Below are 15,614 nucleotides of genomic sequence, written 5' to 3' on the forward strand. Positions count from 1 at the left end.
CTCCTCTCTCTACAAGGATCTCTGAGTCTCTCTCTCTCACACTGCAAACCCCAGGTCATCTCCTCTGCCCTGAAGCTCTTCAGCCACATCCTCAACCAGCTTTTGCACTTTCAGCTACCTTCCCCCCAGCCCCACCCCCCTCCCCTTTATCTCTCCACCCCAGAGTCTCCCTGCCTTCATTCCTGAAGGGCTTTTGCCCGAAACGTCAATTTTCCTGCTCCTCCGAAGCTGCCTGACCTGCTGTGCTTTTCCTGCACCACTCTAATCTAGACTCTGATTTCCAGCATCTGCAGTCCTCACTTTTACCTTGGAGTGAAACTTGTAGATGGTGGTGTTTACCCCTCTTGTTAGATTCTCTTTCTCTCCTGGACCTTCCTTGGCATTCCTTTTCTTCCCTGCTCAACTTTAATCTAACGCACTGGATAGATGGAACTCCTTTTTTTTCCGTCTCCGGTATTTAGAAACAGTAATGAGGGTCAGAAGGACTAAGAATATATAAAGATAAGGCTGAGGATCTGCTGGTGCATCCACCATCTGCATCAGAAAGGAATACCGCAGGAGTACAAATTGAGGTGCAATTACACCTCTTCGTTTGAGCAGATATTGGCACCCTGACTTGGCACAGAATAGTGACAGCAAATGACATGGTGATTAGTATGAGAGAAGAAAAACTCCCATGATGAGTGACTTCAATTTAAACCAGCAAATTAATTAATGAAACATCATTTTATTATTTGTGCATTGTTATAAGATTATGAGGACTGCTGAAATATAACATGTTTGCCAGAGCCTTTTCACTAGCAGAAGTCCTTTAATAAAGTGTCAGCTGGGATACATTACCTCCTAACCTGACGCCAGACTTGTCACAGCTATTGTGAGGCAAATTAAAGACTTGAATAACGACCGTCATTCAAGAATAGAATCCCTACATTATGGAAGCAGGCCATTCAGCCCATTGAGTCTACATAGCCCCTCTGAAGAATATCCCACTCAGATCCATCTCTCTGCATTTCCCATGGTTAATCGACATAACATACACATCCCTGGACACTATGGAGCAATTTAATAGTGCCAATCCATCAAACTTATGTATCTTTGGACTGTGGAAGGAAACTGAAGCACCCGGAGGAAACCCATATTGGCTCTGGGAGAAAGTACAAATGCCACTCAGTCATCTAGAATTGAACTTGGATCCTTGGTGCCAAGAGGCAGCAGTGCTAACTACTGTGTCAGTGTGCCAGCTGTATTTGAACAGGCTGTTTTGTTCTTATGCCTGAATCTATTACAACAAAAACAGAAATTGTTGGAGAAACTCAGCAGGTCTGGCTACATCTATGGAAAGAAAGCAATGACTCTTCATTAGTTCTGCCTGAGTCTGTACAAAGACAGTAGAGTAGTAGTTAATTACAGGTCTAACACACCAGAGGCATTGGCTAATGCTCTGTGGACATGAGCTCAAATCCACAATGGCTGCTGGGATGTAACTCTACTTGATAAATCTGGAATTAAAAGCTGCATTAAGATCCTAGTTGATGGTACTCAATGCTTAAAAGTAAGTGATGTTTCATTGACTCAGTCATATTTTGCAAAATCATAGACTAAAGATAACATATATCCCAAAGCTGGTCTTGTTTTCTAAAGGCTGTTCTTTTTCACAAGGATACTATGTCCTTGATTTTTCTCAGAAGGGTCGTAAACAGTTTGGGCTCTGAATCGACTGGTTTCGTACAGAGATGAAAAGGGTATTGGGAGGCCATTTTGTTTATACGTAAACAGATGAGACTTTAAGCCACACCTTTCATGTTTTAGAAGTAACCTGTATAATGGAAGAGAGATGGTCAGTCCTAAAAGCTAAAGTCTTGTTTGAGTCACTTCAGCAGTGCACTGTGTCAAAAAAGGCTGTTAAATTCTCTCTCCACCTGTCCTTCTAACTTTGGCCTGTTAGCCTCTGTTTCAGTTTTACTCAAAGATTAAGGGATTTGTTTGTTGAGACTGTTGTGTATTTTTGGAACAGCATAATTAAGTCTAGTTTAGATAGACTGAGTTCTGTGGGTATTCTATATTCTATTCTTTGTGTTTCATTCCATAATTTTGTGAATAAATTTTTATCTGTTTAAAAGCCTGGTAGTCAACCTAGCTAACTTACTCTGGATAACTTTCACTGTACACATACCAAAAAAATTACAAAGATATGGTCTGGGCTGCGTGCTTAAGAATGTTTTGAGTGGTCTGACCTAGTTGATAACAGATTAGGATTAACCAGCAAGAGGTAGGTGCTATTGTCTTTATTTCAGGTGTTGGTTTGGTTCGGTAGACAAAGTTTGAGATAGTAATGGCTCTTTCAGTTACCAAGAGTTTTCTGGAGGTGGACAACGTGAACTTAGTAGTTATACAAAAGATGAATAAGATCAGACTGCTGGAATTAGCAGACAAGCTGGGGTTGGAGCTGCCTTCTTCTGTGAGGAAAGAAGAGATAATTGCAACAGCAGTTTAGCATTTAAACTTGCTGGCAAAAATTAAATTGCAAATGAAACAGCTTGAGTTAGAGGTGAGAGATAAAAGAGAGCAGCAGAAGAGAAAGAAAAAGAGAGAGAGAGTTTGAACTTCAAAAATTGGCACTTAAAAAGGAAAGTCAGCTTAAAAGATTGGAGATGAAGGCTGAAGGAGAGTTCACTGAGGAAGAGAGTAGAGATGAGCAAACCCATGGTGGACGAAAGCCTGATGAGAAACTGTTTAAGTATGTTCAAGCATTGCCTAGATTTGAAGAGGAGGATGTGGAAACCTTTTTCATCTCATTTGAAAAAGTGGCTAAACAAATGTAGTGGCCAGTGACCATGAGGGGTTTTGTTGATCCAAGCAAAACTTGTAAGTAGGGCTAGTGATGCCTTCGCATCCCGATCAGAGGAGGTATCTGGGGAGTATGAGGAGGTGAAAAAAGCCATCTTAATTCATATGAGCTTGTACCAGAAGTCTATAGACAACATTTCAGGAATCTAAGGAGGGACCCTGGTCAAACCTATATTGAGTTTGAAAGGATCAAACAAAGTAATTTCAATAGATGGATAAGAGCTTTAAAGATAGAGCAAACCTAGGAATCCCTTAGAGAGGTAATGATTTTGGAGGCATTCAAAAATTCATTGCCTGAAGTAGTGCAAACTCATGTGGAACAGCAGAGAGTTAAAACAGCAAGGTTAGCAGCTGAAGTGGCTGATGATTATGAGCTGGTCCATAAAAGCAGAATCAATTTCAGTCCATGAGGGACAGAAACTGGGGCAAAGAGACATCCTCACGTGGAAAAGGAAAGATAGATCTCAGTGAAGATCATAAGCTTAACTTAGCACAGGGTAAAAAGGAAACCCTTGAAGGGGATAAAGAAGGTAAAAAGCTCTGGTGTTTTCATTGTAATAAAGTGGATCACATGAAATCACAATGCTGGTGGGCTAGGAGAAAGCCAGATGTAGGGAAACAGGACTAGCCTGGAAGTTTTGTTGGCATGGTAACAGAAAGCACAGAGGAAGCTAGAAAGCTGCATCAGAGGTTGATTAAGGAGGAATTGCCAGATCTGCTTAAAAAATGCACATGCAACGGTAAAGTCTATTCACATAGGCCAGGAGTAGCAGGCAAAGATGTTACATTATTAAGGGACACAGGATTCTCTCAGTCTGTAATGCTGAAGGATGAGGAGATATGTACTCCTGAGGGACTATTGCCAGAAAAGGTACTGGTAACAGGAATCCATGGTGAGACAGAAAGTGGTCAGTTATGTAAAGTCAGGCTAGAGTGTCCAGAAAAGAGAGGAGAATTTGTGGTAGGAGTACTGGACAAACTCTCAGCTCCAGGAATACAATCTGTCCTTGCAAATTATATAGCTGATTCACTGGTTGACGTGCCAGTTGAAAAGCCAGTGGAGACGCAAGCAATTGAAGCACTGCAGGAGTCTTATTTGGGAATCGATTTGGGATTTTGTAGTAATGAGGTCACAGAGTCACAAGCTGAAGCAGGAGACATCAAAAGGCACAGATAAGGAAGCTGAAATAGCATTATCAGATAAGTGGGACAGAGCAGGAACAAATAGGTAAACATGCAAGTATATTTAGCTCTGCTAAGCTTATTGAGTTGCAGCAGAAAGATGAGAACTTAAAGTACTTTTATCAAAAGGCATACACAAAAAAGGAGAGTGAATGCATCCCTGTGTGTTATTACTTAACAAATGATGTCTTAATGAGGAAATGGAGACCATCACATATTTAAGCAGATGAGAAATAGGCAGAAGTTCATCAAATTGTTTTGCCAGTAGGGTATAGAAAGGACGTGCTGCGAGTGGAGCATGAGCAGCCATTTGGAGGCATTCAGGAGTGAGGAGGCTGAAATACAAAGACATTAGTTTTTATTGGCCTGGACTCCACAAGGATGTAGAAAGCAACTTTGAGCTTGGTGTTAGCATTACAACATTTTAGTGTTTATATTATCAGCAATGCATCTGAGACAATCGTATACACTCATCATAACCTATTGACATCTGTGGAGAAATTTAAGGACAAAAATGCCGAACTGTTTAGATGGAGCTTGTTGTTGCAATTTGACAACTGTGCATGTGGCAGGTCTGGAAAACGTGATTGCCAATGCGTTATCGAGACTCAAATGAGATACGGAGGCATTCGGTGGCGGGTGTGCCATGAATTTGAATGGGGTTATGCATGTTTGCATGTGTATAGTTAGTATAATGTCTATATGTGTTTTAGACTACTAAACAATCTTTTTTTGAGTGCTTTTAAAAATGAAGCCATCTTTGTATATTGATGGTTCATTTTTTTAAGGGGGAGATGTCACAAAGCTGGTCCATTTTTCTAAAATGCTGTTCCTTTTCTCAAGGATACTGTGTCCTTGATTTTTCTCAGAGGGTTCGTAAACAGTCTGGGTTCCGATTCGACTGGTTTGGTACAGAGATGAAAAGGGAGGCCTTTTTTGTTTATATGTAAACAGATGAGACTTTAGGCCAAAGCTTTCATGTTTTGGAAGTAACCAGTATAATGGGAGGGGAGTGGTCAGTCCTAAAAGCTGAAGTCTTGTTTGAGTCAGTTCAGCAGTGCACTGTGTGGAGAAAGGCTGTTAAACTCTCTCTCCTTCTGCCCTTATAACTTCGACCTAAAACCTCTCAGTTTTACTCGATGATTAAGGGATTTGTTTATTGGGACTGTTGTGTATTTTTGGAACAGCATAATTAAGTCTAACTTGGGTAGACTGAGTCCTGTGGGTATTCTATATTCTGTTCTTTGTGTTTCATTCCATAATTTTGTGAATAAATTTTTGTCTGTGTTAAAACCTGGTCGTCAACCTAACTAACTTACTCCGGGTAATTTTCACTGTACACTTCCTGAAACAAATTTCCCGAGAGAACAGAGCTAACATTTTGAGTCCAGCATCGCTCTTGATTCACACTGGACTCAAAACATTAGCTCACTTTCTCTCTTCACAGATATTGTCAGACCTACTCAGTTTCTCCAGTATTGGATGCCTAACTTGAAGAAGTTCTCCTCCTCTCTCCACAAAAATCTCAGTGAGTCTCTCTCACTGCAACCTCCAGGTCATCTCCTCTGCCCTGAAGCTCTTCAGCTCAGCACTATCCTCAGGACCTGTTCTACCTGCCAACCTTCCTTCCCACCTATCTGCTTTATCCTCCTTTCTGACCTATCACCTTTATCCCCACCCTGATCCACCCATTGTAGTCTTTGCTACCTTCCCCCACCTTCCTCTCTGACCTATCACCTTCATGGTAAAAACAATGATTGCAAATGTTGGAAACCAGAGTCTAGATTAGAGTGGAGCTGGAAAAGCACAGCCGTACAGGCAGCATCCGAGGAGCAGTAAAATTGATGTTTCGGGCAAAAGCCCTTCATCAGGAATACAACTGAAGCTCTGCAAGGCTATTTCTGCTCCCAGTTCTTATCTTATGGTTTCCTTTGGCCACCCAGCCAATATGTCAAAAAACATGGATCCAAAACCACACAATTCCTTGTAGCAAAATTGCTCTACACCACTCCCGAAACGTCGATTTTACTGCTCCTCGGATGCTGCCTGAGCTGCTGTGCTTTTCCAGCACCACTCTAATCTAGACCCGATCACCATCATCCCCACCCCAATTCTTTGCTTCCTTCTCCCCAGCCCCACCCCCTCCCATTTATCTCTCCACCCTGGAGGCTCCCTGCCTTCAGTCCTGATGAAGGGCTTTTGCCCGAAACGTTGATTTTCCTGCTCCTCGGATGCTGCCTGACCTGCTGTGCTTTTCCAGCACCACACTAATCTAGACTCTGGTTTCCAGCATCTGCAGGCCTCACTTTTGCCCAGTATTCTCTTTGTTTGTTTCAGATTTGCTATATTTGCTTTCATTTGTGGTATACGATAATCTCTTAGAGAAAGATTTCTGGATTTTGAAAGTTTCTGGATTATAAAATTATATTGGAATGCCTAGTGTGCACTGGAAAACTGAAGTATAAAACAGAAAAAAACGCATCAAAAAATTTTGAAAAACTTTTGTCCTTATCCAAATATTGTTTGGCCTCCCATGGAACTGTACTGGTATTTGAATCTACTAAAAAAAACTTCCAGACAACTACTGTTTCCAGAAACAATAAACTTCTGAACTGGAAATGTTTCAGTGTTTTTCAGAAGTTTAAAATGCTCAGCACGGATCTGCAGCTTCAAAATTTGTAGTCAATTGAAGCTGGAGGCTTATCTGCTATTCTTAAAGCCTGGCTGCTTCACCTGATACAGTGTAGATAGACAAGGCACTCAGCAGTTTCTCTCCTCATAATTAATAAATAAGCTAGCTGAGGTTCTAAACTTCTTTTGATGAGCGATTGTTCTGTCTGCAATCCAAATATTTAGGCCCTGTGGCTGTATCTGTTTCAATGACTCCCAAGAGTCCTCAAACTATTTACAATGAGATGATTTGAAAAACTGTCGTCTTGACTTCTTGTTTGTGTTAAATTGAAGGACAGTACAAAAACAAAATCCGACTGGAAAGTTGTTTCATTCTGTGGAGAGAATAATCATCCTTACTTTTAATGTAGTGTTCACCTACTGTGATTTATTACAATGTTCCTATGTGGTATCACAGAAGCAGTTAGTCTTTTGTACATTTCTCTACACAATCATGGTTTATATGGTAACTGCATTCAGTTTGAAAGCCTCAGGCCAAAATTCAAAATTGCATGGATTTTGAGTGGAAAACTGAGACTGAGCTGTTAAGTGATAACTCAGATAATTGCTGTATGATTTCTTCTTGATATTACTGCTGGTAAATTTGGATTGGGTTTACAGACTTGCAGACGTTAAATATCACTTTACAACCACGTCTGCTTTTCCAGTAAAATCGCCAAAGACAAAGTTTATGCTGACCCCCTACCATGAAATGCAAGTTGCCACAGCCGTCTTAACTCTTTTCACTTTTCCCTCCATTTTTCAGGCCCGTGGATTATTAGGACATGTGGTGCTAGTGGGCCCAAAGGACCAACACAGACCCAGTGCAACAATGCTTACAGGAATACAAGTACCTCTGTGATGGTTGTAGCTAAAGGTTCTTGGAAGGGCATTCAGAAATGGAGAGTGCCATCAACAGACACATACAAGTAAGTGCAGGTTACCTTTCTTTTGCATTTAAACTTGATATGGAAGCCATTACCAAGGCTGGAATAAATTGCCCATTCCCAAGATGCCTTTGAGAAAATGGGGGTGATGAACTTTCCTCTGCAATCACAGCAAACTAAATGATGAAGGTCTTCTCATAGTCTTCATTCTGGTTAAAAATCACACAACACCAGGTTATAGTCCAACAGGTTTATTTGGTAAAAACAATGACTGCAGATGCTGGAAACCAGATTCTGGATTAGTGGTGCTGGAAGAGCACAGCAGTTCAGGCAGCATCCAAAGAGCAGCGAAATCGACGTTTTGGGCAAAAGCCTTTATTTGGAAGGACTAGCTTTCAGATCACTGCTTCTTCATCAAGTGTTTGTGGAGTAAAAGATGGTAAGACACAGAATTTACAACAAAAGTTTACAGTGTGATGCAACTGAAGTTATATATTGAAAAAGATCTGGATTGTTTGTTAAGTCTCTCATCTTTTAGAATGATCATGTTGGTTTCGGTTCTTTCATATGTAAATCCCAGAATGTTTTTTAAAGTTATATTCTCAAGTGAACTTTAACAATAGGTACCATGTCTGCCCAGATAATGTAAAAAAAACATTCTGAGATTTACACATGAAAGAATTGAAGCCAACATCGTCATTCTAAAAGATGAGAGATTTAACAAACAATCCAGATCTTTTTCAAAGTATAATTTCAGTTACATCACACTGTAATTTTTTTCTATAAATTCTGTGTCTTAAGATCTTATACTCCACAACCACCTGATGAAGGAGCAGCACTCCAAAAGCTAGTGTTTCCAAATAAACTTGTTGGACTATAACCTGGTGTTGAGTGATTTTTAACTTTGTACACCCCAGTCCAACACCAGTACCTCCAAGCGTTCATTCTGGTTATTGTTGCTTTGAAGTATTTTCCACGGAGGTAGTTTATATTATGACATCCTCTGATTTGTTTTCATGCACTAAGTCATTGCCTCCTTTCTGGCTTCTTGCCATTTCCTGATTAGTGGTCAGTATGCATATTAATTGACAGAAATAGTGAGAAAAACTGATCCAGAAACTGGCAGCTGAAGAACAGCCCAGTTAAAAAAAAATTATATCATATCTGGTCAAGGATTCCCAGGTCCTTAACATGAAACAGTCCATCATAGGTGTCTGTGTTTCAGCAAAATGTAAGTCCATTGGGAAACATCAAGTGTCTCCTCTGCTGGAGCCCATAACCTATTTGTACGACAGGATCGATAGGAACATTGAAGTAGCAGTAGGCCATTCAGCCTTCCAAGCTTGCTGTTCTATTTGAGGTCACAGCCCATCATCCACCTCATTGCTATACATTATAAGTTATTAATCTCACCCATGAACTTACTGACTGATTGAGCCCAGTAAAAACAAGGACTGCAGATGCTGGAAACCAGATTCTAGATTAGAGTGGTGCTGGAAAAGCAAGCAGTTCAGGCAGCATCCGAGGAGCTTCCAGCCTTCTCTGGGGTAGAGACTTCAAAAGATTCACCAGCCTCTGAGTAAAGAATTTCCTCATCTCAGTCCTAAATGATGTGCCTTTTCTCAGAGACTGTGCTCCATGTTTCTAGAGCACACAGTCAGGGAAAACATCTTTCCTACAAATACTATGTCTATCCTTTTCAGAATTTTGTATGTTTCTGTGAGATTATCTTCCATTCTTCTGAGGTCCAGAAAATCCGGCCCAGTGTCCTCAATCTCTCCTTGTAGGACAGGAAAAAAGTTTGATGAGGCTACACTACACTCCCAGCATAGCAATATGCTAGTATTTTCTTAGCTGAATATACTAGAAATGTACACAAGGAAATATTCTGCATCTTTGTTCCTCCTAGTAAAGTAGATAACCTCACAAATATCCATGTTGTCTTCCATCTGCCATGTTCTTACCCACTTAGTCTGTCTAAGTCTCTTTGAAGCCCTCTTGCATCTTTCTCCCACCTGATATTCTCATTGAGTTTAGTATAATCTGCAAACTTTGAAATATTACAATTGATCCCAACATCATTATACAAATTATGACCAGCTTGGGCCCAAACACTGATCCTTGTGTTTCCTCACTGATCCCACCCCATGCTCCTATGTTGCCCTCGGTCCCAATGCTTCAATTTTGAAAATCCAAATACGCAACATCCATAGATTTCCCCTTCATAAATCCATGCTGACTCTGTTCATTATTTCCTAAATATTCAATAATCACATGCTACCTTGTAGATTCCAGCAGTTTCCTTATTACTGACATCAGGTAACAGATCCATAGTTCCCTGTTTTCTCTCTCTCCCTCTGTTCTTAAACAGTGTGATTATATTTCCAGTCTTCCCATGTATAGGCACCACCACATAATGAATAGAACATTGAAAGATAATCACCAATTTATCAATCATTCCTTTAGCCACCTTCTGCAAAAGCCTGGAGTGAAGGTTATTATTGTCCCACGTATTTATCAACTTTTAGTCTTATTAATTTCTTCAGTACTACTTTTTGACTAATGCTAGTTGCATTCAGTTTCACATTCTCAGCATACCCTTACATCTTTATTATTTCAGGGAGACCTCTTGGATCTTCCTCTATAAAGATGAAGACAAAATACCTATTTAGCTTCTTTGCCATTTCTCTATTTCCTCATATATATTCTCCCACCCCTACATGTAATGGAACCCCACTTTTGTCTTTGTTAACCATTTCTTTTTTATAATCCATTTTTAAATGGTTCTAGTTATTTTCCATTCATGTTTCATTCTCTTTTTCTTTATCAGTTTCTTGTCTTCTCTTTTTGAAGTTCTCCCAATCCTCAGGCTTACTTTATTTTTGGTGCTTGTTTTAGCCTCCTCCTTTGATATAATATTATCTTTGTTAACCATAGTCAATAAAGTGTGGCGCTGAAAAAAAAACACAGCAGGTCAGGCATCATCTGAGGAGCAAGAGAGTTGATGTTTTGGGCTTAAGACCTTCATCAGACTCTCTTGCTCCTCAGATGCTGTCTGATTGGCTGTGCTTTTACCAGCGTCACACTTTATTGACTCTGACTTCTCCAGCATCTGCAGTCCTCACTGCCTCCTCTTTGTTAACCATTACTGACTTGCCTTTTCTGTCAGGTATTTTTGGTCGAAGGAGCATATGTTTTTTGATAAACAAGTAATACTTACTTAAATCCCTATTACCTAGCTACAACCAGACATTTTGATCTATTTTTTCAATCCACCAATAGACAACTTCCTCCCCATACTTCCATAATCTCAAACTTAATGAGAAATTCCATCATATCATGATCACTATTCCCTAAAAAAGATGTACAACAAGGTTATTAATTAGCCTTTTCGCATTGCATATTATTAGACCTAAAATAGCCTGTTCCCCAGTTGGTTTCTCAACATATTGTTTCAGAAATCTACCTCAAATGTATTGCAGAAATATTTCCTCCACAGCATTCATACTCATTAGCTATATCCAGTCTATATATAGATCAAGGTAATCCAAGGTGCATTCCCTTTGGTACATACATTTCTAATTTCTTCTGATTAATACTGTGCTCTGCATTACCATGGCTTTTGGTGGCCTAGAAACCATTCCCTCCAATCTTTGTTGCCCTCGCTGTTTCTAAGGTCCATCTAAAAAAATTGTGCATTCTGTTCTTCAAATTAGTATTTTTCTTTCCCTAACACACTGATCCCATTGCTTATTGTCAATACTACCCCATCAGCTTATTCCTTTCTTTTATCCTTCCTACAAGTTGAATTTCCTTATTGTCCACACCTGTCTTGGTCACCCTACAGCCATGTCTCTGTAATGGCAATTCGACCATGCACTTCGACAAGCCTCACTGGGATTGCAAGCTAGAATTCAAGCCTGCTACACCAGGGGTTCATCACAAAGTTTGCAAAATTCCTGAATGCACAAGTCTTTTTAGACCCAGGTTTATAGAAAGATTGTAAAATTCTCCCTGAACATGTATAGATGCAGAGAAGAAATTGGTGTTATGGGTGAACGAAAAAACATAGAAGGTCCTTGTCCCCAGGGTTTACTGAGATGTCAGGACTTGCTGTTCCTTGGTTACCCATCTCCAGGTCCTTTCACTTGCTTGCAGGAGGTACAGAGCAACTGGTTTGCAACTTATAAAGTCTCTGACTTATTGGTTGAAAGCAACAGCTTCCAGCAACTGGTGAGGGAAAATAAACTAGTTTTAGCTTTCTTCTTCACCGCATAGAGAAAGAAACCATTTCTCTTCCCGAAAGACCAACGGCTTCTGATCTTAATGTTCACACCCATAAGTTGTTCAACTAATTGCGAGCCAAGCAAACAGCTTTGTGCAGGTGGAAGGCCTTTGTCAGCAAGAAGTGGTCACCACTTCATGGGTCATTGAACTATTGTCGTCAGCTAAGTCTCCATTTCTACACATTTCCCGGTGACAGTTTGGCTGCAACTAAAATGCTCCTCCTAGTTGAACAAATTAAGTCCCACTATTCTTGGCATCATCTCAAAAGTTAAATATTGTGTCAAAGTATGTAAAGTCCTCAATCAGGTAGACCAGGCTAACAAAAAAACATGGACCAGGTTTTTCTGTACCTAACCTCAGGTATACAATTATTAATTGTTGACATATAACTCTATTCGGTAAAACTTAAAACACTCTTCTTAAAATCCACCTGCACAAATATATGTAGATTAGATTCCCTACAGCGTGGAAACAGGCCCTTCAGCCCAACCAGTCCACACCAACCCTCCAAAGAGTAACCCACCCAGACCCATTTCCCTCTGACTAATGCTATGGGCGATTTAGCATGGCCAATTCACCTGACCTAAGCATCTTTGGACTGTGGGGGGAAACCCGGAGCAAACCCGCACAGGTATGGGGTGAATGTGTAAGTTCCACACAGACAGTCACTCAAGGCTGGAATTGAGCCTGGGACCCTGGTGTTGTGAGGCAGCAATGCTAACCACTGAACCACCACACCGCCCATAGAGAGACAGCAAAACATTGCTGTTACATGTGCAGGGACAAAAAATTACTGAGAAAACAGTTCACTAGCAGAAGTCCTCGAGATTCGAAGGAGTGTTCCTTTTGTTTCTCAAGTTCTTCAGTTCTCTGATATTTTACTTCTGGTTCTCTCCCTTCACAGGAGGCACAGAAAGACTGATTCATGATTTATTTGTTAAAAGCGACAGCTTACAGCAACTGATGGGACAAAAAACATTGTCATTCTTCAGGCTTTAGGTACTTTACTAGAGAGAGAGTGAGAGAGACACAGACACACACCATCTGCTCTTCCAGCAGTCTAAAGTGTTCTAGCAGTATCATTCATGTCCACAAGCTCTTCAGCTACCCAGAAATAATCAAATATTTTTTGTTAGGCTGATGTCATCCACAACTAGTCACAACCCCACAAACCAATCAGTAAGCTATTGACGGCCAAATCTCACTTTTTATACACCCCATACTGCTATGCTGATGTTATCAGTATATTAGGGTGGGGGTGGCATGGAATTCACAGCATCACTACCCCAGTGCAAATATGAGGCTTTCTTCTGTGGAACCTCCAGCTCACGTCTAGCTAAAATTCATGTTACAACAGAGAAATACCATTATTATATTTCAATAAATGCAAAGTTCTATCGAAGCTGGAAATCTAAAACAAACAGAGAATGCTGGAGAGATTTAGTTATTCTGGCAGTATTTGTGGAGGGAGAAACACAGTTAACTCTTTTGAAGCTGGTGTCAGATTCAAAGTATTAACTCTGTTTCTCTCTCCACAGGCGAGAAAATGATGATTGCAGATGCTGGAGATCAGAGTCAAAAAGTGTCGTGCTGGAAAAGCACAGCCAGTCAGGCAGCATCCGAGGAGCAGGAGAGTTGATGTTTCAGGCATAAGCCCTTCATCTTCTCTCTCCACAGATGCTGCCAGAACTGCTGAGTTTTTCTCGCATTTTCTGCGTTTCTGTGTTTCTTACTCCAATCCACTTTTGAATACCTATGTGTGATGATGCTGCTGGGTTTTCTTCCTCAGTGGGTTCATAAACACAGAGACTCCAGGAGGTGTAGGTTTGAAGTGCATTAGGGACAGTTTGATTATAGCTAACAGATACTGCCTCAGGCAAAAGGTTTCCAAGTTTTAAAAAAAAAATGCTTGTACAATGAAAGGGGAGTGGCCAGTTCTCCCAGCTCAGTTTTTCTCTGGTTTGGTTTGGTTTTAGCCAGCAGTCTGGCTGTTCAGGCTTGCTAGTCAGTTGTGAAGCTGCTGGACCCAAAGAAGCAGATCCATGCTGATCCTCTCTCTCTCTCTGACATCTCTCTTGTAAGCCCTGTGTTGAATTTTTTCTTTTTTCGCAAACGGGTGTTTGTGGGGGTTGTTGCAAGTATTTGGAACAGCATCACTAAGTTGGGATAATATGTTGGGTTTTCAGATATGTTAAATTACTCTACATTCTGTTCTCTTTGTGTTTCATTTGGCAATCTTGCGAATAATTTCTGTTTTGTTTAAAACCAAGTGGTTGGGCCAGCTGCATCACTCCTGGAATCTCCACTGTTTACCTGCTTAAAACAACGAGCAAAGTTGAGGTCTGGGCTACTCTCTTGAAATGTTTTGAGAGGGCCTGGCCTTGTCCATAAACACATGATGCTAATAGATCGGAAGGGACACACACCTTGCTCAAGTTGCTGGAAAGTGCAATGAAAGCTACTTGTATATCACTCTAATAAAGTGGATCAAAATGCCCTTTGTATGAAAAAGGAATAAAATGGTCAAAACACTAGAGTGTGCTTCAGGGGCAGCTCCATGGTTATGAATACAGGAATTCCTAGACTTTTAAGTGTCCACTCAGTCATTCTCCAGTTTAGTTTGGGGGCAAGCTGAGATTCTGTACCTTAGAAGGCCCCCCTAATCTCCAGGAATCCTGTGATCTGGCCTTACCCGTGACCTTTACATTAAAAAAGACTATGGATTTTCAAGCTCAGAACTGTACATCATTTTCCAGTACTCTTTGGTATGCCAAACACTTTGAAATGCTTTAATAGATGTGATAAACTGCTAATTTCCTGTTAATTATATGATTGATCCGGACAATTCTGGAGAAGAGCATGCAGTTTCGGTCAGTTTATTTCAAAAACCATTAAAAGCCTTTCTAAAGAGTAATGATGTCAAGCCTTCAGAGACTAATGCATGAGAATAGCTTAATTATCTAATTATAGTTTCATTTGCAAGAAGATTGAGGGGAGACAAATAAAAAGTGTAGCTTTCATTAAATGAAATTTAAACAAGAGCATTGAAGAATGGGAGTCTAACACAAACGTAAAGCAATACTTGAACTTCAAGAAAAATTAGCACAGCGTAGTAAATAGTGAAAGAAACTCATAGAGGTCAATACAGGGCCACATTTATAATCAGATTATGATTTGTTGAGAAAGATTATAGGAATTATAGAGCTATAAACAGGACTACTCATTTTATTCAGCAGAGGTTAGGCAGGAAACTTGGGGATGAATCCTACCATAGTTTCGCCATGTGTCATTTCTGTTGAGTTTAATGGAAGGTTTCTCTTTGCAAGACCTCATAGATGTTTCTCATGCTATCATCCCAAACGTTCCTCATTAACTACTTACCACACTCTTGTGGTGCCCTTCATATCCAATCTTACCCCTATATTTCCATTCCCCGTAGCTGGAAGTATTTACCATTACTGGAATACCCAGGAACCCTGACATCACACTATCTTTAAAACACTGATGTTCACTCAGTCAATTACTAGTAGCCAAAAGCTGGTGGCACAGAGGAGGGACATTTTTTTCCCCAGGACTGGCTGAGATTGCTACAACCCTAGACCCTCCCATCATGTTCTGAGAACGTGCAGCAATGTAGGAAGAACATCAGTGGATTTCTCACCCTACTAACGTCTTCTCTCTAACACCTTTCACTCATTCTAACTCTGCTACTGCACCCCATGTTCCACCAAGCCTTAAGTT

General features: G+C 40.5%; 1 protein-coding gene across 2 annotated transcripts in view; it reads left to right on the plus strand.

The window, feature by feature from the left end:
• Positions 1-15,614, plus strand: part of LOC122552709 (ALK tyrosine kinase receptor-like) — a 1,052,914-nt gene that overhangs the window by 864,252 nt on the left and 173,048 nt on the right. For both annotated transcript variants that reach the window (XM_043695597.1, XM_043695598.1), the window contains one exon: positions 7,466-7,628. In XM_043695597.1, coding sequence (XP_043551532.1) covers positions 7,466-7,628 — 163 coding nt within the window. The remainder of the gene's footprint in view (positions 1-7,465; positions 7,629-15,614) is intronic.

The sequence above is a fragment of the Chiloscyllium plagiosum genome, chromosome 9 (assembly GCF_004010195.1).
Source record: "Chiloscyllium plagiosum isolate BGI_BamShark_2017 chromosome 9, ASM401019v2, whole genome shotgun sequence".
In the NCBI taxonomy this organism is placed as follows: domain Eukaryota; kingdom Metazoa; phylum Chordata; class Chondrichthyes; order Orectolobiformes; family Hemiscylliidae; genus Chiloscyllium; species Chiloscyllium plagiosum.